Below are 26,914 nucleotides of genomic sequence, written 5' to 3'. Positions count from 1 at the left end.
AAAGAGAAACCATATGTAAAGAAGCCACCGCCACATCTTTAACACGGCATTGTTTGCATTCCTCACACGAAGGCAGTTCATGTTCATTCACCTCTGTTCAGTCCTCCTGTTCCCGTAGCACGGTGTCAGGTTTTGTGACTGTGCTCTGTTATGGCATGTTTCTGGGCAACTTGCTTTACAGTAGCCTGTCACGGAGTTTTGCCAGCTCAGTTTCCAGACAAATATGTTTTGAATTAGAGCTCCCGTGTGCGTGATTCACCCTCTCTAACAAATATGCACAAAAGTATAATCTTTAAATCTGTCACCTGGCCAAAGCCTCGTGTTGAAGTAAACACATCCTAGTTGGCATGGCAAAGAAGTAGTTTAAATTTAGTCTTCCAAACACTATTGATGGCTATGGACTCCAGGTTAACTCATTTACTTCTAAAACTACTATTTTTCTGTGATCAAACCACATTTAATCCAGTTTGCCTTGTTTCCTGAGCTTCCCCCTAAACAGACAGGTTGACACTCAAAGCGTAGGCAGCCTGCCCAGCTGGATTCACAGAGATGGGTCAGTCAGCGTGCTGGAGCAGGTGGACAGAAAATGGACCGGATCACCAGCAGGTGCAAAGCCCCAGGGCTGATGGAAATTCAGGACTCAGACGGGGCAGTTGGTACTTGGAGCCGAGCCAGCCTCGTCTCACATGTGTTTTCTCTTCTGGCAGCGGCCTGATTGAACATTCATTGTGTTGTCTGTGGCTTTGGCAACAGCACCCCACCACCACAGTACTCTCTAATTTTATTAGTACAAAGGGACAGAGTGTAGGGCTCAGCCTTATCACCGGTTGTGTAACCTTTTTGCAGAGAAAATGATCCTTGGTGTGGGGCATTGGCTGGACATTTAGTTGGTCACAACCAACAACTTGATAGCCACTCAGAGGAATTCAGGTTATTTAGGATGGAGGTATTTATTTCTTTGTAGGAAAGATTATTCAGAGCTATTGCCGGTATTGTGGTTTGCTCTGTAACATTTTCCTTTTGCAAGTGGGAAGCTCAGTCTATTCATTTAGCCCTCAGTGTGTCCTTTGCTAAGCTTATTTTAGATAGCAGTGGTTTCCCTGGTTGGAGTCGACCGAGATGGGCCCGGTATTCAAGCCAGATGGTGATGCTTCATGAGGTGAAAGACTGTGGCCCAGCTGTAAATATTTAACAGTGCTGTGATGCTGTCCTTGCCAGATGTCTGCATTAAACAACTCTGATTACACATCCCACAGTTTACATAGTTGGAGAAACAGGAGCATGTGGCATTTGGACACAGAGGCCACACTTGTTAGCTTTTCGTGCATTACCTTTGAAGAACCTCTGTTGTGGACCTAAAAAATTGTTTGTCGGATTTTTCACACGAGTGGCATCAAAGGCACATCAGCAGCATCAGTGAAATGTGATGTGATGTGCAGGTATACAGGCAAGCGTAACAACACGGAAAGTCATCCTTCAAAAGCACAAACAATCAGGTACAGGAACAAACACACATACAACTGACAGAACAGACATGAAGCTCATAGACTTTGTCACATAATACCAGTGTGTACAATAAGCTCTGTTCAGATGGACGTATTCTACTTTGTGGTTGAGTTTTATTTTGAAAGAGGCAAGTGGTGTGGTTTCCCATCATAAAAAAAAAAAAACAGCATGTCAGAGAGTTTTCAACTGAGCTGGTCAGTGTCAGACATAAATCACCCTTAGTAAACAGTGTGCCCAATGGAAATCCAGACATTTTTTTGGTGGAATTATTTTGTTTAGCAGCTTCTTGGGCCAGATAGAATGGAAAGAGAACTTCTACTCAGTTGAGATCATGATATTAAAGGAGAATAAGGTTTCTTTTAATTGCAAGAAACTGGGAAATGACACAAATAGGCTTTATTTTAAACTGTAAATATCTTCTCTTAGTGCTCATATCAAGAAGCAAAGGTGTTTTCATGCAGCCTAAGTATTATTAAGTGTATAGATTTTAGTTTTTGGTGCACTTTGACATTCAAGTTATCCTGTTTTTGTCTTGTTCTACCTCAGCTACCAGTTTTCCCCCTTTTTTTTTTTTTTGTCTGCAGAAGGTGCCAGGGGTTTCGCAATGTGAATTGGCAGAATTTATACACACACACACACACCTGTTCTGAAGAAAGTGATTCTTTTTTTCTTAAAATGCCCACGTACAGATCTAGGCTATATAAACTGTAAAACTATATGCCTTATCAGTTTTTAGCATCTCTGTGTGAACAGAGGAGGGACTGCTTGTAATGTGGACTGTGGGGTGATGCGAGGCAAAGGGAAAAAATAAGAAGAGAAAATGCTATCAACCCAAATATGTGACAGTGTATCATAATCTGATCCTGTCTGTATCTGCCAGGATGTCAGTAACATTTCATTTGATATGTGTCCTCAGATCTAAGTACAGAAACAGAATCAGTATTGTTTTGCAGTCTAAACTGACACTTGAAAGGTTTAGAGATCCTTCGATATTTTGTTTCACTGTAACAGGACAATATTCAATAAAAGCATCAGGAAAAATTGAAACATTTTGGTGAGTATCTCTCTTAAACATCTCACACTTCTGTGTAGCTGCTTCTTAATGAGAGCAGATGATCTGACCGTTTATGATCTGGGTCTAGGAAGTGGAACAGTCTTCCCCTCACCATTCACAGTTGGTATGCCCTTGAGCAAGGCAGTAAAGCCCAGCTGTCCAGCAGCTCTGCACAGTTCTCAACAGTAAAAAGCCCTCCCAGGTGTGTTTTGCTCCACAGTGAGAGTGGGATGCAGGGCATTACTGAATAACAGTCAGTCTGCCCATCATTCACCTAATAAAATTCAATCCACAAAGTTGTGTTAGCTCAGCTACTTTTATTCTTCACTGTAACGTTTTTCTTATACCCATTATATGAAATAATTTTCTCCTCTGATGTATGCCTTTTAAGTCTCACAAAGAACAGATGCTGAAACATCTGGAGTCTAGTTAATGGCTATTAAAAAGTCAGTGTGATGGGACACAAAGTGTTCTACAGCATACATGCTCTGGGGCTGTCACCTGCATTTACTTTAATTATGACCAGTGCATGATTAGCTAAAACAGCATTATCATATGTGTCGATAGAGCCTACATTTCAGGGATTGATCAGGAAAGACACAAGTGTCATAAAAGCCAAAGGCAGAGGTCGAAACTTTGGAGATGCTGAATTTGGCTGCAGACTTTTCCAGAGTAAACTGCCTTGACTGACAGGTGCGAAGACACCCAATAAAGATTAAGTCCAGAATCACAAACATCTACCAAAATAATAAATTCTCATGGCATCCACGGCGTGGCATCGCTTTACCAGCAAGTATTGCAACAATCTGAAATGTGATTGGTTGCTGGCATTTCCCTTAGGTTGATCTCCGCAGCTTTTTTAGATGACAACCTGTGGGTGTTATTATTAAATGACCTAAGTTATGGTTTGAAACACACAGCCTTCCAGAGAGCAGCATCTCATATTGGCAGTGGTAGAGATATTCTGTGATATTTAAGAAGCAAACAGACACACTCATTGTTCTATCCAGGAGTGTTAATCACAAGTATATTATGAGCCTTCAATTCTTACTAAACCATATGCCAGCCATTAAAGTTAGAAATAGCTCTGATGGGCACCCAGTCTGCATCTGGCAGCCCTTCTCAACCTTGTAACCTCACGTTCTCAGCCACAGTTTAGCAATCAAGTCCAAGAGTTTGAAGAATTTAAAATTTACAAGGTGTATTCCCATAATCAACTTGAATTGGTGTGAATGCCAGGGATTTTCAGTAGTACAGGTGCAGAAATGGGTTTTAAAAAATTGTTGTAATAGTAAGTGTCGAGGGCAAAAAGTCTTGCAATCAGAAAATTACACATCCCTAAGGCGACTGAATTTTAGTCCTCACAGAGCAACAGGGAATCACGTCCTCAGAGCCCCCCCCCCACACACACACACACACACACGCTTTGAAGAGTTGAAAGCCTTCTAATTGATAGCATTTTCCCCTTGTGCTGAGAAGGAAAGGTTTCCTCAGTAGTTGGCACTTAGCACACATTGTCATCCTGGTTTACTGTAACTCTGTATGCCTTTGAAGGGTATGAATGCTGTAAATGTTGTAATGAAGTGAAATGAAGCAAACAACAGTGCACGCCATTTCTCGCAGTCAAATAATGGAATAATTTTTAAAAAATCTCTTTGTTGCCTTAATCTAAAACACCAGTCGCACCAAGGTTGGTAGTAGCCTAGCAGATTGCTTGTTGGTTTTGTGTCGTTCTTCTGGAGATTAATTTTGGGCCAGAAATTGGCTGTTGAAACAGGTTTGGCTGTCAGAACAGACGAAAGTGTAATGCCATATGCACGAACATACACCCAGAATCCTTTGAGAAGTAAAAGCCTCTCAAAGGATATGCCAACAGCTGGAGAGGAGATGTGGAGACACCTGCGCACCAAATGAATAGCAAACGTCGCTGCTCGCAGGAACATCTGGAGGTCTGTGTGTCGCCAAACTGTTCCAGCTCGTACTCGGGCTGGAATTCCCGTGTTTAGAAGGTCAGACATGGCTTGCAGCTGGTCAGAGATGTAGACTGTAACTACTTTGAGCTTTTCCAATACAGCCGACGGTGTGTGTTTGACATGATACAGCTCATCCTTCACCACGGGGGTAGGGGGGTTCCACATCTGAAAGGAAGTATGGAAGAAACTCGAAACATAACTTTTCTTGTCTGTCGTCGTATGGTCTTTCAGCAGCTCTGCTTGAAAACCACACAAAGAGGCACTGGGAGTTCACTCCGCTTTTTGCCAGTGGGGTTTAACAACTGTCTTTACTACAGTGTCACCGATGGAAACGTGGAATATGTTATCTCATACCCAACCGGGGTAGATAGAAAAAGAGAGGGCAGAGTGTCTGTCGGTAAGCTTATCTGATTCCTTCACAGCAGAAGGACTAAGTGAAACATCATTATTTATCTTTTGATCCATACTAAGGTGCTGCACGCAGAGATGTCAGTTACACAAACCTCAAGCAGATGTTCAGCACAATTCAAGTCGTCTCGTCGTCCATCCTCGGCCGTTCAGAGCCTTTTACACCCCATACGCTTACCATTAATTACGCTGACACTCCTAAGTGTGACAGTAAGAAGGCTTTGGGGTGGTCTTGTTGTGTTTCAGTGTCTCTCAGGCTCAGGAGGCCTCCAAAGATGTGATCACAAACCGGGTGTTCTGACAGAAAGCAGCTTTGGATGATCTGCATTTTTAAACTCCTCAGCATGCAATGCTTTCTTGTTAGAGCCGGTTAGAGCATGTTACAGTCAGGTCAGCGGGTCCTACAGAGTTCATGTGAATGTAGGTCGACCAGAACCAGTCGCAGAAGAACACAGGCTTGTGGTTTGTCCCGGCACTCACTCGCCCATGGGAACACCCCACCGCTGTAGCATAGATTTTCCTGGTTTTAGGGATGAGCTCAGACCAGCTCAATCAGATCCTTTTCTTTAACTCCATTTTTTTTTTATCTTATTCATGCTACTTCTGAATAGGACTGGGTGCCATGTGAATGGGTATTGCTCTCAGATTAACCACAATTCATGTCCTCCTTTTGTATAAAGGGGTGAATTTTAGAGCAGTCGCGTCCAGGTGACCGTCTCAAACGGCAGAAACACAGACAAAAGTGACTTGGGTTACAGGATAGGTTACAGTCCCAGTGGGACGGACGATGACTTGGCCACAAATGAATGTGCTGGCTGACAGTGTCTCACATCTTTTCAAATGCCCCAAGTTCTCTCTGTGTAAACATTATACCCCAAGAATAGAAAGGCCACTTGTAACGTGGGTTTCGCTCTCAAAATCTTATATCACTCATTCCTTTTGTTATAAGGTGGTCTTGGCTGGTATTAATATTTTGAGGAGAGTCTCTGTGTTCAAAGTGCACATTTCCTCTTGAATTCTCTGCTGTACGACTTTTCCATACTCATTGTTATTTTCTTTTGTTTGTTTTACCAGGAGATGTTACTGCACAGAAATAGCGACTTCCATGCCACAGAGGATAACAGGGGCATAACTCAGCGAGCAAAAAGGAGTCCAGGCAAACAGCCAGAAACAGGTACAGGCCGTTTCCTAGATTGTTCATCATGCAGCTCACACCTTGACTCTGTAGCTTTATTGTCTCCTCTTTCATATTTTTTCAGGTTCAAACTCCAGATTCATTGTGTTTAATCAGAAGAAAAAATACAAAGCTTTGCTGTGTGGTGCACCTGCATCAGTCTGTTCTCAGAAACAGCCTGGTCAGCTGTTGAGTAATGGCTTCTGTAACCCTTGTTTAATTGGAGGGGAGTTTAGTAACAGTGTAAATAAGAGGCTTATGGTGGACTTAAGCTCTTAAATTTTGAAAACAGGCTGTTCATGGTTTCTCACTTTTATTGTGGTATTGATTTTTTATTGCTCTGTACTTAGGCTATTTAACAAAGCAGCTCCTCCACATAATGTTGCGAGTTTATAGAGCAAGAGATTAAATGGAATGGGATTCATTATTACTAGGGTAGCACAAAAGAACGACAAGGAGCTTGGGAGAGTCTGACCAATTTGAAATATACAGCGCAGCCCGCAATGATTTTCCTCGTCTCAGGATAATTTTGGGTCCCTGAAATATCTTTTGTATATGTCAGTTAATCAGATCTAAACTGTGCCCTGTGTCTTTGGCCAGGCCTGAACCATCAGCAAATAAAAAAATAATAATAATTCATCACTTCATAAAACATGCAGCCATTCTGGAGAACCAAGTGGGCATTTCTGAAAGAAGCTGTCATCTGAGACTTTAATGGACTCATTAATTCCACCAAATTGATTTACAGTAATCAATAGCTCCACAGAAAACCATATGGCCGATGTGTCTGAATTTGCTTTTGTGGTTTTTTTGTTTAGAATGTGAGCTATGCAAATAAAAAAGCGAAGCCTTTGAAGTTTCACGTCTGAGTGCAACAAGTGCAGCATGATCACAAGGCATTCCACCGTGTGTAGCGTGACACTGAATACTTGGGGGGGAAGTTTAGTGATTGTGTTTAAATTAGAAGAAAAAACTCACCTTTGAGACTCTACATAAATCAGTAAAGTCTCGAGCCTCTAAACACTAATCATTCCCAGGTCTCTCCTCTGCTCTCAGCACACAGACAAAGGCTTTTGTAATCTCAGCCTTATATGTGCGCGCCTTTGTGTGATTGTGTGCGTCTTGTGTCTGCACGTGTGTATGTGTGCGTTCTCAGCGCTCCTAACGGGCACCAGATTTCAGATAGGGCTGCTCATTAAGCGAAATCTACGTGGATGCATCCAGTTATTTAGCCAAAGGAGAAACACTGGCCATGTGTTTGAGAGCGACTCAAACTGTGAGGTTTTAAGGTTAAATGGCCTTTGTAGTTGTAATGACATGGTAAACACAAGAGCAGTGAGACGGCTTTTTGAAAAGGATTCTTCAGCTGAGCACACACACACACACACACACAAGTGAATTTTGCCTTTCGAGCACTGACATAGATGCCCTACCCACATCTATGCGCACACACACACATACTTAAGACATGGTTGTAAAGGGGAGACACACAAAAACACGTGCATACATGTACACACACTTTCATCTGCGTTTTCCATCTGGGCTTAATTCAAAGAAAAGGATTTTGGCAGGATAAAGTATCTCTCTAATGATCTTCTCCAGTTCCACTGCCTGTGACTGCTTAAGGCACTTGTTCATACAGAGGAGGTGAAACCACACTTACAAATTACTACACTAGAAGACACCACAGACTGACATACCTCCACTCCAGTGTTCAGTGCACAGTGCCTGAATCTGTTATTTTAGACTATTTAGGACACCTACACGCAACGAACCGGATACTCGAGATGTCATCTGAGATGATAATTGTTGAGGAGACCGTTTCAAGCTCGATCACACTGTTTTTGTTTCTTGCAGAATCAACTGGGAAAGAAAAAAGGAAAGAGAGGAAAAAAGGTAATCCAAAATTCAGCCTTAATTTGAGTTGTCTCGGCGATTGGTTAGATCACTTACTACCTCCTGCCTGATTTTTGGAAGTATCCTTGAGAAGTCATCCGCAATCCATTAAAAGTGTTGACTTTAAAATGAATGACAAGCATTCAATATTTGATTTTGTCAACGAGGAAAGAATTCGGACATTATTCTTATCTTTTGCCTTCTTCGTATCAGAATTTACCATCTGTACAGATTGCTAATATTTTGGCAGCGATTTTGTGATTTCAGGCCAAATAAAATTGATTTGACTTGTAGGAGAATAACCAGTTTATTTTTTGTTTGTTTGTTTTGGGGGCTGCCTTTGCCAACCATTTTGCTTTCACTCTTTACAGGCAAGAAAAGGCCTGTGCCGGGCCCCCCCGGTCCTCCTGGTCCCCCAGGCCCACAGGGGCCACCGGGCATCCCTGGAATCCCCGGTATTCCAGGAAGCAACACTGTGGGGCCTGCAGGACCTCCTGGACCCCCCGGGCCACAGGGACCTCCGGGTGTTCAAGGTCCAGCAGGTATAAAACTTAAAACAGAAATGATATGATACGACGCTGAGCTAGCCAAGACTCGAGCTAGAGAACCTGAGAACACCCGAGAGCTGAGAGATCTGATTTTAGATTACAGTATTTTCCTGCATGTAGACATGTTCCCACGCTAGAAGGGGGGCTCAAGTTGTCAAAATCGATGAACTCATTGCCTGCACAGTGAGAGTTTGTGATTCAGGATTTCAAATACTATGCAAGTTAGCAGTCATCTATTTTCAAACCACAGTATGTCAGTGTGTTTTGTTTTAATCCTTGTGTTTTTTCCTCAGCCACGTCGAAGGCCAGAACTTTATCATGTCTCTGTTATTGTTGCAGGTGTTCCCGAAAAGACAAAAACAAAGGAATTCCAGGTAGAGTATGTCACCCTTTGAAATTCAATTTTATCCCACACAAAATCCTTGATGAAACAGCTGTTCTCCTGTTTAACCGTGTGTCCAGATTAGTCACCTGAGATCTCTGTTTTTTAGCCTGCTGTGGTTCATTTGCAAGGGCAGGAAACAACCATCCAAGTGAGAGAAGGTGGGTTTTCTGTCTATGCTCTGTTTTTTGACACAAGTTTCACTGCCCTTTGTCAAAGACCTGGGACTGCACATGCCTGCCAAACCTCAGAATTATATCATTTCATTAAAAAACTTTTCTTTATATGGTCATCTTTATGGAAAGTTAACACAGTCATCCACAGAAGAGAGAGAGAATTTATGATTTAGAGGGTAATGTTTTGCTACCAGCACAGCCTTACATGCAAGCAGACCCAGTTTGTCCTGCATCAGTCAGTCAGTCAGTCTAATAAGTATCATTAGCAGGTTTATATCTTCTGTCAGTACTGAGCTCTGGTTGTAGTTAAACCCTGCTGAAAGCTGTTAATGTTGACCATTTGCCTCTTGTTTGTTTGTTGTGACATGTTTAGATCTGTCTGAAGGCATCCTTAGGAACTGGAAGATGGTGTCCATCCATCACCGTGTGTTTAAAATGCACTCTCGCTCTGGAGAGCTAGAGGTGCTGTTGGATGGTGTCTACTTCATATATAGTCAGGTAGAAGTGAGTACGGTCCTTGACGTAACTCTTAAAATTTACAGTTCAGAATCAAAAGAACTGGAAGTTGTTTTGTAGCTGAAATTAAAAACTTGCCGCTGTGCTTACATGTTTGAGTGACATTTTTTCCCCACTCCCTGTGGCTAAATGTGAAACTCTATAACTCACACCCTTGTTGGCCACTCTGATATTCCAGCTGTTTCAACTTTAAATAAGCTCCTAAATATTATGTGGGCTTGTTTTGACTATCCCTCTCAGTCTTATATGAATGTTTGTCTCCCCTCTCCACCAGGTGTACTACCTCAACTTCACAGACATTGCTAGCTATGAGGTGATGGTAGACTCCAACCCGTTCCTGCGATGCACCTGCAGCATCGAGACGGGCCAGCGCAAATTCAACACCTGCTACACGGCCGGGGTGAGCTTGCTCCGTGCTGGCCAGAGGATTTCTATACGCATAGTCTATGAGGACACACTCATCAGTATGACCAACCACACCACCTTCCTGGGAAGTGTCAGACTTGGAGAGGCGCCATCTGCTGGACAGAACTGATAACTACACAACCACCTGGCGGTCTACTGAAATGAAAGTGACTCTCAGTGGTCGAATCAGTTCAGAGTCATGCTGTTGTCTCATCTTACCCAATGTAGGATTTATGAATTGATTAGAGCTGTGTTTAGACACTACTTCTAACCTGAGTCTGGCCCCAGTTTAGAGGACACTTAAATCCTCTAGGTTATTGAAGTTGAGAAAGCCCCAGGGTGATTTTTGTTCAATTTCACATCTGTATCAAAAAGGGCAATATAGACTGTTATGCTTCCCCTCTCACTGACTATGCAGAGACATCAGCCTTGATGAGCCAAATGTCCTCATCAAACAAAAGTTTCTATTTATAGTCGCCATTTAGTGTCAACACAGACAGCACCACGCTCTAGAACAAGGAAGGATGATGTGCTGACAGATACTTAATGTTAACATTAATTTTTAAGTGCTGTTGAATGATAATCTTGTATCTCCAAAACCATCAGCTGTTTGAAATATTTTATTTGCAGTTGTATACATGGCCTTTTTAATTAATTTAATCATATTAACACTTATAAATGAGTGGTTTATTAATCGGTTTTAAATCTCCATATGCCACCGAGTCATAAAAATAAGATCATATAAATATTCTGAGTATAAAGATATCTTTGCAAACTGAAAAACAAATCCATTAAACCTGAAGTTATAAGGTATTCCCAGAGCAACAGCACTATATATTTTGCGCACATTTGCACTACAGCATCCCTGCAGAATAACAGTGATATGTTTTGTTACAGTGCTATTGTTTAGGTGCCGTATGAATGAATCCATATGGGAAAATGATAGTTGTTTATATGTCTCTGTACATATTGTATATAAAATGGGATATACTTTTGTAAATGGAGTTGATTGATGGATTAAAATGTTTCATTTTCTGTCTAAATGCATTTGTCTTGTTTGTGCAGCCAGTGGTATCGATTTTAAAAGTTAAAACTTCTTTTTCATATTGACCATGTTCGTTGAGCAAGGCCTTGGTCTTTATGAACACATAGCAGCTTTTGCTTTGCAAGTTTCACAACAGAGGCACAGACAAGATAGTTCCTCATTTTGAAACTGAATATTTAGGTTTCCGGGGTTAACTGGTGTGTGAATTCTCCTGTTTGAGTACCTTAAGGACACCCAGGTCTGTCAAGTCTCAGTATGATTTACAGGGCTTTATTATCAATAACAGCATTTATGTTTTGTCTTAGTCTTTTCCTGGTGCACAGAGCCACTGTTTTAGAAAATGATTTTCGCAAACTCCAAAGGGACATAATTCTACAATTAAATCAGCCACATTCTGAGGGAGTCGATGGGTCATCTAAAACAAGGGAGGTATGTCACTGATTACACAGGATGGAGTCATCTTGGACATTGTGTTAGTTAGATTTATACCTTTAGTGACTCAGACAGCACTGCAATAATAAATTTTCTCTTAATGCTTTGTTTTCTCTTAGGACATAAAGCGAAGTTCTTTACAAGAAGCTCAGACTTTACTGAAGCTGTCTGCTAGCAGAGTAAAACGGGAACTAGGCAGCTGTAGAGGTGGGTTGGTGCCGAGAACTTAAAATGTGTCATTAGTTGTGGCCTACAATGGTAGCGAGACCCTAAACAGTATATGTTAACATAATAAAAATTTAATTGTTTATTTTCCCTCTTGCTAGCTCCAGCATCATTCCTACAGTTAACTGCTAACACTAACAGACAACCAGACATAAGAGGTAAAACTAAATTCAGTCTTTGGCTTGAGCAGTGCAACGTCTGCTATTATTCTAAGTGTATCTTGCCTGTTCCCATAGGAAATATAACAGTGATCCCATGGACTGTTTCTGTGCAGCAAGGAAATGCAATTTCACAAAAGGAAAACAGAATTGTTGTCCAAGAGGATGGTTATTACTTGGTGTTTGGACAAGTATTGTGTCATCGTAACTCAAGCATAACTAAGTTAACATTACTGACTTGTGCCATCTTTTCAGCTAAGGTTCCTCTCAATTCACAGGTTTTGTTCAAAAGCCCAAACACACTTATGGGTTATATTATTCGAAGTTGGGTCTCCACTAGGACAGGGACGAAATCAAAAGACCTCTTGTGCTGCCTGCAGGAGATGCCTCGTGACTATCCTGCCAATACATGCTACACTTCAGGTCAGTAGCACTATGGGCCTGCATTGTGGCCTCTTAAAGGACTACTTGAAGATTTTGATATACTAATTTGCTTTCTTGCTGAAAGTTAGAGGAGATAATTGATACCACTCTCGTGGCTGTACAGTAAATATTAAGTTACAGCCAGCAACGGGTTAGCTTTGCAAAGCACAAAGACTAGAGACAGGAAACATGGCATGACAGAGCCAGGCTGGCTGTTTTCCTCGTTAATAGTTTTTATGCCAAGCTAAGCTAACCAACTGCTGGCTGTACCTTCATCATTAGTGTAGGCTGAGAGTGTTATCATGCTACTTATCTACCGGTGAGCAAATTATTTATCTCGCCTGACCTATCTTTCTTTTTTTCAGAATACCAAATAGCAAAATATGTTTTGCAAGAATGATGTTAATCCCTTAAAGCTATTCTACCCAATTTCTTTTCAGCTGCTAGGTCTAGTGAAACTCAGAAAAAACTGACATTGTTGCTAGATCTCATGGGAGACACAAGCAACCAGATCTATGGAAACAAGCCCAGAAGAAGTGACTTGGCTCTAAAAAATAAAAAATAAAAAGCCCCAAACTGGGCCGGAGAGAATGGGGTTGTAGACGGATTCTGCCACAGGACAAATAGTCAATTTTGCCTTATTAGATAGGTTTAGTGGAGTGAGGCAGGAGAACAAGCCCAGATAAGCAACTACATTTTAAAAACAAGCTAATTTACGGAGCATATTTTGAAATCACAGGGTAGAGATGCTGGAATAACAGAGGCACTGTAGGCAGCAGACTGTCATGGCGAGGGTAGAACAGCAGATCCTGTCCCATTTTCACTTGATTTATCAAACAATGTGTAAAGTCTTATTAATGCACCTTTAAGTTCCAGAGACTTGTAGAGTTTGTGCCAAGAACCACCCAAAGCTCTGAAAACCCCTTGATAAGATGTCTTTTAAGTTTGTCTGAAAACCCCTTGATAAGATGTCTTTTGTTAAGTTTGTTTGTTTTTTTTTATTTGACACCCATCTTATACTGTACCTCTTCTATTGCCTTCTATGTGAACACTGTGCATCTTCTGTTACAGACACTGTGCAACTGCATCAGGATGATGAGCTGGAATTGGTTATCCCAGACAGGCCCCATGCCCTGATCTCTATGGATGCAGACTCGACCTTTTTTGGTATCCTACAGCTAAAGTGAAATAACACAGTATGAAGACAATACCTCTGCAGCTAATTGTTGCAGGAAATGGAAACCTGATGCTGAGCTGTGTGAGAGGATGCTGATAAAGGACCCAGTGACAGCAGCAGGATAGCTGTTGGTGCACAGTTCTTTAAAGACAAACTACCCATCTCATCTTTCAATTTGTTAAAGACAGCTATTTTTAAAATCTTTTAGCTCTAAAGCATTAAAGTATATCTTTCCACCTGGGCCCGTTCTGTAGCATTGGCTATGTTTGCTACCACCTCCTTTCAACAGTCTATTTTTGCACATCTCTTTCTACCTTGCTGGGGGCTTCCTTCCAGCTCCACCTCTGTGCTGTCTGTTTATTTGTTCCTCTTGTCTATTTTAGAATGGTTTCCGTTTTCCTAAGACTATGTCAGGAACAAACAAGGGTATAAATTTATGTCACTCAGGATGTGTTTTCTTTGCATGCAACTCCTCAATATTGTAATTGTTTTAATATATCATGATAATATGAAAGTTTTAATAAATGAGATAATGGACTTTTTAATTGGACTTTAGTGCAAATTCACTGTTATTTCAGTTCATAACTAAATTTAAATGGATTTGTGTAGATAAACAGTTATATTAAATACAGAAAACATTTGTCTGAAATCCTGTTTTACCTGAACTACAAGAGTCTTTAAGTTTTATAAAGCTTAATAGAAAGTGATGTATCAGTGGTCAAGTCTAAATATAGCATCCACAGTGCCTATCTGGTGTCCACAGCTGTTTTCCCTCTCCCCCTTTTTGTTATGAAGCATGGCTATAAGAGGGTGTGTGTGAGTGTGCATATGAGAACTGACAATAGTAGTGATACGGCACAGTTTGATAGCAGCAGCAAAAGCCACAGCAGAGGGAGAATGGTCAGCCATATGTTCTCTAACCTCCTACTACTCTGGTTACTCAGCCATGACCTTCATATAACTGGACTCACATATGATGCTTCAAAGGTAGGCAAACATGTTAAATGAAAAGTGTGTGTTCAGCCTTTAGCTGACAGTTGAGCTCTTACTGGTTTGGAGATCCTAAAAATTTCCTAAGGTTATTAATCTTTGGTTTCCATGGTTCAGTATTTGAGTATGATTAATGTTTCTTTCATTTCAAGGAGCAGTCCTGGAACAACCAGAACCTCTATTCGATCCCTGTGGGTTTGGATGTAAGACTTAGAAGACTAGACCTGTCTAATAACTTCATCAGACAGTTGCACACACTTGTTTTGCCATACTTGGAGCAGCTGGACCTGAGCACCAACCAGTTGGATCTAATCGCCGAGGGGGCTTTTGAAAACCTGGCTCGACTTGAAGAGTTGAATTTGTCCAGAAATGCTCTGAACAACAACCTTGGCAATAACACCAAAGCTCTCCAGTCCATCAGTACGCTGAAGAGTTTGGACATATCAATGAACAGTCTGAGTGATGATGCAGTGGAGCTATACCTTCGCAACAAATCCTCTCTTGCTCAGCTTAAGATGAGTGGTAATGCTTTAAGAAGACTCTCACACAGCCTATTCAATGAGAGTAAAGGCCTGAGGGCCATTAATATTGATGATAATCTGATATCAGTGATAGAACAGGGGACATTTGAACCGCTGAGTCAGTTAGAGATTCTAAATTTGGCTAAAAATAACCTTGTATATATCTGTGATTTTAAATTACACAAACTTAAGTATTTGAATCTCAGCAGAAACTCAGTAGAGTTCTTTATTACTCAGGAGGATGACCAGTTGTACAGGCTTGAAATTCTGGATTTGAGTTTCAACAAACTCCTTTATTTCCCAATTGTTCCAAAGATGAACCATTTGAGGTATCTTTATTTACAGAATAACATGATTGGTACCTTAAATTCAGAGGATATAATGATATCAGAGACTAATTCTCTTTACAACGAGATTATAAATGAGAAAATAGATCAAAAAAATATCCTACATTCAAACTGGAGGCTAATGCCGCTGATTTATATTGACCTCAGCTATAACCACTTTAGATCATTCCCAGGGGAGACTTTAAGCCTTCTCTCATCTTTAGAAACCATGAATTTCAGTTACAACTGTCTGCAAAACATCACCTGGACTATCAGAAATTACAGTGATTCAGGATACCGTCCGCAGCTCTTCTTTCCCTCCTTAAAGCACCTCGACTTGCAAAGCAATGGACTTGTATATATTTCCCTGCACTTTCTCGGTGCACTCTCACAAATAGAAACATTAAATTTACAAGACAATTCAGTGCAACCCTGTGCCTCCGTGGAGCTTTTTAGAAGCTCTTATTCAACACAGCAAATAAATTTCAACACATCCTGTGTTGCCTTTGGGCAATTAAGAACTCTTAAACACCTCAATCTTAAAGAAAACAACATAAAAATGCTTCGCCCAAATACATTTCAGGGAACCTCTTTGGTTTCCTTGAATCTTGCAAGAAATTCACATATGGTAATGCACGAGGATGCACTAGAAGGTGTACAAACTACTCTTCAGTCCTTGATTATCAGTGAAAGAAACATGACTAGCTCTGATCTGTCTTTGCCCTGTTTGCCAGTGTTAACTGAGCTGAAGCTATCAAATAACAGTCTAGATGTTATACCCAGCAGTTTAAGCTGCTCTCCTCTAAGAGAAATCGACATAAGAAATAATGTTTTCATGACTTTAAACCATTCCTTGATTCATGATTTATCTGTACACCTCAATGTTATGTATATTAGTGGGAATCATTTTAATTGTTGTGACAGTAAATGGCTGACAATCCTGAATGAGTTCAGGATTAAACTGCCTGACATCAATAACACTGAATGCTTTACAAGTGTTAGCAATGTTGTAATGGCAGAGTATCTGAAAAACCCTTGGTTGTATTGTTTGATACATACAAACACTCAGGAAATTCACTTTGGACAAATGTTCATTGCTGTTTTATTTGCTTTTGTTATATTAACAATTTTCATCTTATTTACCAGGAAATTTTGTTGCACACAGAGATCATTTATAGTGTGATGTCTAAAACTTGCTGTCAGTGGCTTGTTTTGTACAACGCTACATGCTGTGTATGCGTGTGGGTAACTTAAAATATACAGACCAAATACAGGCAGTGAGAAACAGCAGAGCAAACTACAGCAACTCAAGCGTAATTCCTGTGCTTTATGTTACACGACCCATTTAGAGAAGTGGGAGTGATGGCTGCTTAGGCTTTAAAAAACTAAAGTAACAAACTTTCAATTAAAATTCACAGACTTTGCCAGTGGACACACAAATCTATTCTCTCTCTGTTAAAGTTGTCTGTTATGACTGAGACTCCACACCACATTACTGGCTAGTCTGTGGGACATGCACAATGCTGTGTGACCCATTTTAAGATGTTGCAATTGGAATGGCTTTATCATCACCCAAGCTGTTAGGTTAGTGTGTACCAATTTGTGGAAAGCACTTTTAGCCCAGTCTTCATTTTGAAATGTTTGTTGGCAACTAAAAGTTTAACTCTATAGCTCAAATTTCTCTGACAACCATGAAGCCTCATCCAACATTCCCACAATCAGAACTGACATTCTTAAAAATTCAATACAACACCAGTGAGAAACCTTGTAGGAGTTTTCTTATGTATATGTATATATTTTTAAATAAATATAGCTTCTGTCACAGTGTGTATATACAAGATCCATTTGACTATATTTGAATTGTGTTTTGTAATGTACAATTATGTGGCTCTGACCCTGGGACACTGTGTTGTATAGTGGTAAGAGTGACACCAAAAATGCTGTACATAGTAAACACACTTTACCTAATGACCCGAATATGTTGCAAGTCTTCATTTTAAAAAATAAATGTCTATACTTGTAAAACAAATCACTGAGGTTTTGAAAGGGAGAATTTCAGTTTCGGTAAATTTCCATTTCTACTTGAGCAACTTGAAATCCACCGAATCGTAACATATTGAGCGGAAAGGATATGATCATTCAGTGTTTGTGCATTTTCACTCAAACCACTTTAAGAAAATAAGAACCCTGCATGTAACACATACAGTATTCATTAAAATGAGGTTAAACTCAAAACACATGAATAAACTTTGAATTTTATCCCACTCTCAGGAAAAAAAGGTACAGTGACTGTCTGGTGACAGATGTTTAAAAGGCTCATGTAATGTTGCAGTATAAATGTAACTCAGATGAAGAGATATCAAGAATTCCTAATTCAGTCTGAGCAAGTAGCTTTGGGTACGCCAGGGAGAAACTGCTGCTACAGGATATCCTCTTATTGTGTGATTACTGACTCATGGGCCTTTAAATTGATGCAACATGCCATTTTGCAATTCCTTTGCCTACTACTACTTTGTCCACTGGGTAGAACCAGGTCTGTGATGCCAGAATTAGTGTTAAAACAGCCAGGATGCCTGTCAATCTGGCTCTTGAGCAATAAACTGTAGGAAATGTCTTTGTTGCCCCACCCACAACTAGACTAGATCAAGTAGCAGCTTGACATGTTCCAGCAAAGAGCAAAAAAGAAGAAGAACATGGTGTGCAAAGTATCAGGTGTAAAACCATAGGAATGTAGGTAGCAAATGGTATTCATTCTTTTGCTTGATGGATAATAGCTGGCATTTAGACATAAGCAACAGCTTCTTTGTTAGCACATTAGAACAGTATTGTAAGCTTGCAACACTGTCAGTCTTCCTTTCTAGGGTAACAGATTCTTAGTTCTATTAAACCGGAGATGTAAGATAAAACTGCTGCTTACATGAATGAGTATCTTGTTCCTCAAATGTAGTACAAGCGCTGGCGATAGATACCCGATAGATAGATAGATAGATAGATTTATCATTTCCCAGGGAAATGAAACTGTTCAAGTGGCCAAATTAACAGAAAAATGTGTATATTTATATTTTATATTATTATACATTGTAGGCCTATATTAGTGAGATCAGGTGAATGGACAATATGGACAGATGTACAGTGAGGTGCATTTTCCACAGATATGAACATGTTTGAAATTAACAAGAATAAATGTACATGGACATATGTATTATAAACATGTTGTCAGAAGAGGAGGAGGAGGAGGAGGAGATCCCTCTCCCCACAGAATCATACAGTATGATGTCAGTCAGTAGGAAAGACTTCCTGTAGCCTAGCATTCTTTGTCACAGTGGAGCTGAAGAAGGCTCAGACTAAAATTAGTAATAACATGAATTTTCTTCTATTTTTTTTCTCAGCAGCAGAAACAAGAAAGTCTTACTTAAAGGTCATATGCAATTCGCTTGTAGTCCTATGGGCCCTGATTTTGCCATAGGGCACTACAAGGTATTACAGGAAACCATAAAACAAAACTACTGAGGCATCAAATTAAAGTTGTTTTTACTCATCTTAATGCAGGCTTACATTTCAATAAGAAATATTCACACACAGTTGCACTTATTTTGGGCCCCTAGTCTGTACCACCTCAAAAGGTTGCTCTAGAATCCATCATTAATATCCTATCCATACAAATTCTCAGTGATCCGGGTCGTATAAACCAGAAAAAATGTAGAAAAAATCAAGTTCAGATGATTTTTTTTCCACATTTTTTTAGAACCATCATTAGCAACTAAGCAGGCTTATAAACCATCAGGAATGTTTAATCTGTAACTCAGGAAGATTGGCTTTGCAAATGTGCAGATAATTGAATATAATGGTCTGCATTACTTTCCGATGGCACCGAAAAGTGCTTGTCAGTGCGACGTCTCTGTCCTCGATTGGTCCATAACTTGAATGACTTAATGTGGGGGGTGTAACCTCAGTTCGTCTGCATTTCGCACCTGGATCCTTCTTTTTCCTATAAGGTTTAGCTACTTTCCATTGAAAATAGTTGGGAACAGAAAAGGGAGCCAATGAAAACCACGAAAAACCCACCAGGGTCAATCTGTAGTGAGGACGTTTTAGTCTCCACTGTGTTCAGAATGTGTCAAACTGCATAAAAATATTTGAAAAAGTCCACAACTGAAACATAAACTGAAGAAAGAGCGGGGCACTTGTTAATATTAATGGCGGCCGCGCCTTCCTTGGAATGAAGTAGTTGTCCAGCAAACTTAATAGATTTTCAAAATCCAACCGCCAAAAAAAAAACGGAAGAAGAAGAAGTAGAACTTTTTTTTCCAATATGGCGGTTATTGGCTGTTGTTAACATCCATGATTTTCAACAGGGGAACAGAGTTCGACGCTTTTCAGTCACAGACGCGATTGGAAGAAGAAACCGGCGAGGAAGAGGAACAGAAAGAGTTGATGCATTATTCCCCGGGCCAAGAATGTCGAGAACCCGCCAGTGGATAACGCCGACTTTTAGCTAAGCTAACTATAAATGAATGTCACTTTCGCCTTTTTCCCGTTAGGGGTCGCCACAGCGAATCTACACTTAGCCAATTTGCATATTAACGCCACCACCGCTAAGGACAGAAATAACCCATAGTCGAGCATGACTTCTCAGCAGCAGCATGTCCAGCCCTTCATCACCCAGAAAGTGCAGTTAATTTACAAACTGTTCGTGTTGGAAAATGCCCGGAATAAATTTGAACAAGAGCTTCGCTACTTCACTGTCGAGGTATAGTTAACACCAGTCTAACATTCACATTTCAGGTTATTTGGTTATCTGTACTGAAATTTCAGCATTTTAATGAAACAAAGCACCTTTTTTTAAATTGCATGTGATTTTTGTTAGCTGCCGGCCAGTCCAGACCATGTGTTTAAACAATTTATCTAACAGTAATCTAAAACTCAAGGATACACGATGTGCAGTTATAAAAAAAAACCAGACAAACAAAAAAAAAAAAAAACACTGCCTTCATGTGGCTCAGACACTTTTTACAGGCAGTACATTTTAGGAGTTCATAATGGAATTAACACGCTAAAGTTTATTTTATTTAATGAACAGGACACTCTTTTGTTTATTACATGAAATGCAACATAAAAGCAGTGTATTAATTTACACATTTAATAAACATCCGGTGTTTAAAATCTCCACTATTCCATCAGTGATGTTGCTGCTTGTATATTTGGTGTTGGTACATTAGGGGCAGAGAAGTAATTAGGTCAGGCCACCTGACCTAATTATGACATTAAATGGCTGCAGAATTTACATTCAGGACCATTAGAGTAAGCACAGCCCAGCTATTTGATAATGGGATCATAGCTCCTAAGGCCCCTTGTCTTGAGCATTCATATTATTTTAAAGCAGCCTGTCTGTCCACTTGTGCTTCTAGCATACTGCAATATGTGGATTCTTGCATCTGCATCATCAGTTCTTGCTAAATAAAACACTATACAGATATTACAAGTACACTAATATAAAAGAATTATGCCTGATACCAGTCCTGCAATAAATCTTGCTGCATTGAATGTCATAGTGTTTAGTTTTTGTTGGAGCTGGTTTTTTTATTATTTAAAATACTGTATATATGTTCATAAAACATACCATGCTAATGTAAACAGCCAGTACAAATATGACTGCTAATGCTGAAGGTTAAAAGTAGAGATTGTCTAAACAGTCCTCAACGCATTTACTCTTATGCTATGTACTCTGCACCATCCCCATTAGCTTGCATGTGTCATCAGTGATCCTGAGCACACCTATACAGCTTAGTTTAGCTTATTGCATTTAATATACACTGATCAGTCACAGCATTAAATCTGCATGGTGATTTTAATGTTATGGTGAACAGGGCCACCATGGGAGAAATGTAATGCTGGCCATGATCGACACACAGCTGGCTGCATAAGGCTGTGTAGCCGTAGATCGTTCAGAGTGTTTCTGCTGATCCCTGTCCAGCACAACATTGAAACTCCCTGGTGTTTTTAACATTGTGACTGATTGGTGTAATACTTGGCTGTTTACATTTCATGTTTAGCTACATGAATGGAACACAAATGCTAATGCATTTAAGACCCATTAGTAGCAGCCTACATTACACAACCCATTGCTATATTCTATAGGCTAATTAGCATCAAAATAAAGCCTACATAACCATGTTACTTAAAATCAGGTACATCATAATTTTTGTTTTATAACATTTTTTAACATTATTAACTAAAATTAATGACTTGTTTATCTCCAGGCTCCCCTTCTTCTGTAATTCAAATGCGTCTTTTCTTTAGGTGCTAATGTTAATGTGTTATTGTCATGTTCCTCTGCCAAGGCCTATGAAGAAGTCCAAGGGTTCTTTAACTCGTCTGTTCCCACCGCTGTGTTCAGCGATCTTGCAAATGCTCTGGATGTGAAATGTCAAACTATCGACAAGCTCTCAGCTTTATTAAAGGACCTCACCATTGGTAAGTCTTAAGCATACAATAATAGAGTTTAGCTGCTAATCTGACATTGCTGATTTACTAAAATTATTGATGCCTTAACCACCTGCAGCATTACACAGGTGTCCAGTACATGATTTAGGAAAAAGCTTTTAGTGTAACTTTGTTTAAAAAACATTCTCTCATGCTGCTTTTCTCATCTTTATAGTGCCACAAGATTGTGACCAGCCTACTGTCATAAATGAAAAGAGAACAAAGCAGCTGCAGCCACTCAGAGACAAAGGAATCCTGATGACAGATGTTCTCAAGTTTGGGCCCATGGTGCAGAGCATGTTCATGGCAAACTCCATAACAAAAGCAGTCCAGGTGCTTGGAGCCACACTGTCCCTTCAGCAGGTGAAACATTTTCTCATCTCCCATCCTACAGCAGTCCAGGAGGATGACATTGTTTGCAGCGTCTCATCCAGCTGCAACAGTGCCGTTCAGACTATGAGCTTGTCCTGTCATTTAAAGGCTGAAGAAAAAGAACAAGCTGTTATTTTTGAAGAGAAATGCCAGCCAGAAGTTGTGATTCTGCCACCTGCCATTACTGAAAGTCCCAAGGTTAATACAGAGAGGCCACCATCACTGTTACCTCCCATACAAGCTCTATTACCAGAGATCAGTAACCCAAAACCCATGGAAATAACACCAATAATTAGTTGGGGATGGGAGGATGATGTCCAGTACCAAAAACAAACATCCTCTCATCTGCTGCACTTCCTCAGAGCCAAAGCTAAAAACATGGGTGCACTGGAGATCACTGTCATAGAGTGGAGAAGAAATGGAGACACTTCAGGTTCACCACAGCCAACGTCACCAACTACCCAAACACAAGGTTACGAATTCAGAGATACCACTACCGATGAGCTGATCACAGCTCTAGATCCAAAAATGCGGTGTGCAGACAGTGACAGTCAAGCCCCAGTCTTCAGAGTAAAACGAGTGGAACCAAGTGGCTCTATGACCTACACTTGTGTGATTGCAACAAAGACTGAACTGTGGGATATTGGAGACATCATCACTGAAGTCAGACAGGGGGACTCTGATGACGGCATCTTGAAAAAAAAGGACTGCAGAAATATAATGGCTCAGATGGAGAACTCCTGTGTGAATGGTCAGCAGAAAACCCAGTCTCTTCAAAGCACAGATCCTGAAAAACAGAACAGTTCTGCTGGCGCAAAAACACCAATGATGAACGGTATTGCCATTCCTGAGTTCCAGAGCCAGAGGTTTGATGAGACTGAAGTTGTGGTATCTTATATTGTCAGCCCAGGCAACTTCTACATTCAGCACGCAGACTGCATTGCGAAGCTGCAGGCCCTCGACACAGAGTAAGTTGTTCGGCATGGTGCCTAATTTATTGTCTGCTTTTTCTCAGCTTCTCTCAGCCCTCACTGATTTCTTGATCACATTTACAGGATTTAGAGAGCCACCTAGTTTTTGTTTATTACGGCTTTCTTTTTAAATTTTTATGTTTTTAATAATCCACTTTTTTTTTTTCCATTTGCAGCAGCTGGAAAGCCAGCAGTTCCAATGCCTTGCAGAACTGTATTCCAGACATTGGAACCCAAGTATTGGGTTGGTTCCCGAAGCAAGAACAATGGTGCAGGGCTCAGGTGACGAAGATATGTGGAGTAAGTAGAGGTGGGTCCAATTTTGTGTCTAGGGATGCTTTTGTAAATGCATACCTCTAGATGGTAGTAGTGTCACTTTGCTTGCCTGTAGCCACTTGGGAATTTCATACTTAATTTTTTTGTTGTTGTTGTTTAACTTGCTATTCTCTGTGTTTTGGATGTAAGCTAATGATGCTGAGAGTGAGGCATCTATCAAGGTGGAAGTGAAGAGGCTGGACTATGGTGATACTGCCTGCCTGTCGCTGTCATATATCAAGGAGCTGACCCCAGACGTGGCCGCCCTTCCTCTTCAAGCTTTGCAGGTCTCGCTGGCAAGTGTAAGTGGTTTCCTGATGATATTGTAAAACTTTTTGTTTCATCATTTTCAACATGTACAGTATTCAGCATAAATGAGTACACCCTAACTCAAACCTAAGAAATTGAACTCTTATTAATATCGGTTTCTTAATGATGAACTGTTTTTATCATTTACCAATGACATGTCAATATTAAACAACATTATGTTTTTGTCAAAATGATAAAAAGCCAATGTTCAAAAATGAGTGCCCACTACTTACAAAATAAAACTCATTTCTGTTTTGGTGTGAGTTCACTGCAGTTGATCTGCAGATGAATCAGATGAACCATCACACTCAAACTTTAATAAAATGGCATAGAAATTCAAAAAGTCTGGACCATTTCCCATAAGCTTTCACTTGTGATTAATGATTTTATGCTGAGAAGAGTGCAAGAGAATTGTAAAGCAAGTGCTTCAGGGTTGGCCAAGACTGTGGAAACTGGAGGGACTGTTTCATCTCACACAATAATACATATCCTGGATGGAAGTGGAATACATGGTTGTCGTTCATGCACTTAAAGCACAAGAAAGCCTGTTTAGACATTGCCAAGGCACATAGTGAAAAAGGTAGACTTTGGGGATCCATACTGTGGTTTGATGATTCTAGTCTTTTTGCATCTGATGGCATCCAATATGCATGTCGTCACAAGGGCGAGGATTACAGTGAGAAGTGCATGGTCCCTTTGTAAATAAGGGCAGGGCCGGAGTTCTAACATGAGGATGTGTGAGTGCTAATGCTGTGGGTGACTTGTACTTTATTAATAGCATCATGAATTCACAGACACACTGTATTCTTAAGGAAGAACAAGGTTCAAGTGCTGAAGTGGCCAAGTATGTCACAAGCACATGTGGAGAATTTTGAAGAGACGTTGAGAAGCACTTCCCGTTAAACATCAAGGCAGGATCAGGAGCGGAACAGCAGATCTGACTACGTTGTGACACTTGATACCAAGAATACTCAGTGCTGTACTTAACAATAAAGGAAGACGTACTTAGTACTAGAATATAGCTTCTTTTTTAAATAAATTAATCAGGGTTGTATTCCTTTTTGCGATCCGTGACCTGAGCATAGTTGCATGATTTATTTTATAGTTATTGTTGACAAATCTTCCTATGTTATTAAGCTTGTTTAATAAATGCCTGCTGTCATCTTTCCATTAGTTGTAATTCGTGTTTTGTTTTTTTTAAGAAATATAAATGTCTTTATGTTCAGATTGGGTGTACTAATTTATGCTGTATACTTTATGTAGACCAGCACATAAAGCTCTCACTGATGAGCGCGTTAAGATTTTCAGCAACAGGCGTGCTGATTATCCCTCCCAGGATGTGAATCCGTGGAAATGGCCAATATACTGGGGTCTACTGAGAGTGTAGACTCAGTTGTTGGCATTTGTCCACATGATTAGTCACAGCCTTATCTGTTGCTCTGTGATAAAGGAAATGAGTTATCTCAGTTCATGGTATTTCGTGTCTGTTTCCTTCTCCCCAGGTGACGCCTGTGAATGGGAGCAATTGGTCTGAGGAAGCAGTCGGGTGGTTCAAAGATATGGTGCACAACAGGATGCTCTATGCCAGACTTTACCCACAGGGGCCCAAAGTTACAGTTGAGCTGTTCTTGGAGAAGGGAAAGCTCGGAGCTATGAGGTACTTCAGTATGAAACAATCAGTTAACTGTGAATTGTACTGTTAGTATCAACAGAATTGTAGATGGTTGAAAACTGATAGTCACAAAGTTTTAACAACACATCTAATGTTGTTTCTTGCTGTGAGTGTGCCCTAATGTTTTATTTTACCACCAATTAAAAGGTTTGGATGGGAAAGCGTGTCCAGACATCAGACTGGTAGTGTTTACACGGTTTTGAGGCCAGTAACCATGCAATATTTGAACTCTACAATTTCTAATGTTGTGTTCATTTCAGGAGGGGTGCATCACTGTCATTGAGACTTGCTCAAAATGGGCATGCAAAACACAATGAAATGAGAAATGGACTCATGAAAAGAAGTAAGTAGTGTTAGTTTGAAAATTGTACATCTACAATAGGTACAGTATAGTGTAGCAGCTGGGGTATAAATTTCAGGCATGACTGTTGTTGCCCTCGCATCTGTCCACGATGCCCCCTGTTTTTGTTTTATTTACACGGCCACAGTGGCCAGTGTGCCCTCACCAGATGTGAGGGAGCTTGTAACTCTGTCTTCTCAAGTCTGTCAGATCTGATGAGTGATCTCAGTAAATGGTCACTAAGTCATTCATCTGTTCATGTTCAGCCACTGACGTAGGTCTGTGTTTCATGGATGTAGCCTATTAAGGAGAACAGTGATCTTATTGAAGTCAGGAGCGTGTAAGTTGATATACTATGTTGTAGAATTTAATGTTATTTACTCTAACGCTTCGTGATAACATCAATATTTGTATGAATGGTTGGTGAACTTCTGTTGTCTAGGTTTGCTACATCTGCGCACTATTTTATAGCTTTGCGTGTGTGTCAATCAAGCTAGCAGCACGTCATATGAAATTGCCTACCCAATTGTGGTATGTAATGTTTGGCTCTATGTGAGAAAGTGAGAAAAGTCAGAGGCTGTTATTTTCTCTGCTATAGGAAATATCATGTATGCTAAATCAGCAGTACTGAAATATTATTGTCTGTATACAGGTGTTTATTTTTAGTTGATAAATGTGTGTAAATGCAGATGTTACTCTGTAAGCCATTCTACATTTATTTTTAGTTTCCACTGTGCAGGAGCGATGCCACTCATTCTGTTCATCATGATGCCAGAACAAAATAATTGCACCCGTTAGAAAAATTAAGAGATTTTAAATGTCCTTTCCTCCATTTTTCTCCTTAGTACATCCATGTTTCATTAGCCTGACAGCTGGATCAGGTGTCAGCTTAATATTCCTTGGAGTTTCTCTCTCATCACAAACACATATATATAAAAAAAAAAAGAAAATCCCCATTCGCCCCCCACTTTGGGGCGGTCTTTCCTTCCTTCCTTCAAACTCAGGTCCTCTACCAGAGGCCTGGGAGCTTGAGGGCCCTGCGCAGTATCTTAGCTGTTCCTAGGACTGCACTCTTCTGGACAGAGATCTCAGATGTTGCTCCTGGGATCTGTTGGAG

General features: G+C 40.3%; 4 protein-coding genes across 6 annotated transcripts in view; all 4 read left to right on the top strand.

Annotated features, from left to right (window-relative positions):
- The first annotated feature begins 5,994 nt into the window (after positions 1-5,994).
- Positions 5,995-11,049, top strand: eda (ectodysplasin A). The gene is made up of 7 exons (XM_020614593.1): positions 5,995-6,115; positions 7,973-8,011; positions 8,383-8,553; positions 8,899-8,933; positions 9,051-9,102; positions 9,491-9,615; positions 9,908-11,049. The coding sequence occupies exons 1-7, from the start codon at positions 6,019-6,021 to the stop codon at positions 10,166-10,168; spliced, it is 780 nt and encodes a 259-aa protein (XP_020470249.1). The 5' UTR covers positions 5,995-6,018; the 3' UTR covers positions 10,169-11,049.
- Positions 11,050-11,274: 225 nt separating this feature from the next.
- On the top strand, positions 11,275-14,030 carry LOC109968373 (tumor necrosis factor ligand superfamily member 13B-like). 2 transcript variants are annotated; one of them, XM_020614597.1, is made up of 6 exons: positions 11,275-11,512; positions 11,635-11,722; positions 11,842-11,898; positions 11,977-12,089; positions 12,177-12,321; positions 13,393-14,030. In XM_020614597.1, exons 1-6 carry the CDS (start codon positions 11,339-11,341, stop codon positions 13,506-13,508), a joined length of 693 nt encoding a protein of 230 aa, XP_020470253.1. In that variant the 5' UTR covers positions 11,275-11,338; the 3' UTR covers positions 13,509-14,030. The 2 variants fall into 2 exon arrangements, with proteins under 2 accessions (XP_020470253.1, XP_020470251.1); XM_020614595.1 differs by having other exon boundaries at positions 11,977-12,321.
- Positions 14,031-14,159: 129 nt separating this feature from the next.
- Positions 14,160-17,302, top strand: LOC109968372 (leucine-rich repeat-containing protein 32-like). The gene is made up of 2 exons (XM_020614594.1): positions 14,160-14,485; positions 14,641-17,302. The coding sequence occupies exons 1-2, from the start codon at positions 14,288-14,290 to the stop codon at positions 16,516-16,518; spliced, it is 2,076 nt and encodes a 691-aa protein (XP_020470250.1). The 5' UTR covers positions 14,160-14,287; the 3' UTR covers positions 16,519-17,302.
- Positions 17,303-19,262: 1,960 nt separating this feature from the next.
- LOC109968411 (uncharacterized) overlaps positions 19,263-26,914 on the top strand; it is a 9,145-nt gene continuing 1,493 nt past the window's right edge. The window contains exons 1-8 of one of the 2 annotated variants that reach the window (XM_020614668.1): positions 19,263-19,330; positions 19,691-20,085; positions 21,677-21,809; positions 21,994-23,158; positions 23,338-23,471; positions 23,627-23,778; positions 25,288-25,442; positions 25,718-25,800. In XM_020614668.1, the coding sequence (XP_020470324.1) occupies positions 19,960-20,085; positions 21,677-21,809; positions 21,994-23,158; positions 23,338-23,471; positions 23,627-23,778; positions 25,288-25,442; positions 25,718-25,800 (1,948 nt within the window). In that variant the 5' untranslated portion in view covers positions 19,263-19,330; positions 19,691-19,959. The other variant, XM_020614669.1, reaches the window with a different exon arrangement.

This window comes from Monopterus albus, unplaced genomic scaffold (genome assembly GCF_001952655.1).
Source record: "Monopterus albus unplaced genomic scaffold, M_albus_1.0 scaffold148.1, whole genome shotgun sequence".
In the NCBI taxonomy this organism is placed as follows: Eukaryota; Metazoa; Chordata; class Actinopteri; order Synbranchiformes; family Synbranchidae; genus Monopterus; species Monopterus albus.
The sequence above is the reverse complement of the archived record's forward strand: the minus strand, read 5'-3'. Positions and strand labels throughout refer to the sequence as shown.

Excerpts from the sequence above, each read along its gene's own strand:
- LOC109968373 (XM_020614595.1), top strand. The coding sequence starts at position 11,339 with ATGATTTACAGGGCTTTATTATCAATAACAGCATTTATGTTTTGTCTT. Across the intron at positions 11,899-11,976 it reads CAGACAACCAGACATAAGAG|GAAATATAACAGTGATCCCA; the intron begins GTAAAACTAAAT and ends CTGTTCCCATAG. Across the intron at positions 12,322-13,392 it reads CAATACATGCTACACTTCAG|ACACTGTGCAACTGCATCAG; the intron begins GTCAGTAGCACT and ends CTTCTGTTACAG.
- eda (XM_020614593.1), top strand. The coding sequence starts at position 6,019 with ATGTTACTGCACAGAAATAGCGACTTCCATGCCACAGAGGATAACAGG. Across the intron at positions 6,116-7,972 it reads AGGCAAACAGCCAGAAACAG|AATCAACTGGGAAAGAAAAA; the intron begins GTACAGGCCGTT and ends TGTTTCTTGCAG. Across the intron at positions 9,103-9,490 it reads AACCATCCAAGTGAGAGAAG|ATCTGTCTGAAGGCATCCTT; the intron begins GTGGGTTTTCTG and ends TGACATGTTTAG.
- LOC109968372 (XM_020614594.1), top strand. The coding sequence starts at position 14,288 with ATGAAGCATGGCTATAAGAGGGTGTGTGTGAGTGTGCATATGAGAACT. Across the intron at positions 14,486-14,640 it reads TCACATATGATGCTTCAAAG|GAGCAGTCCTGGAACAACCA; the intron begins GTAGGCAAACAT and ends TTTCATTTCAAG.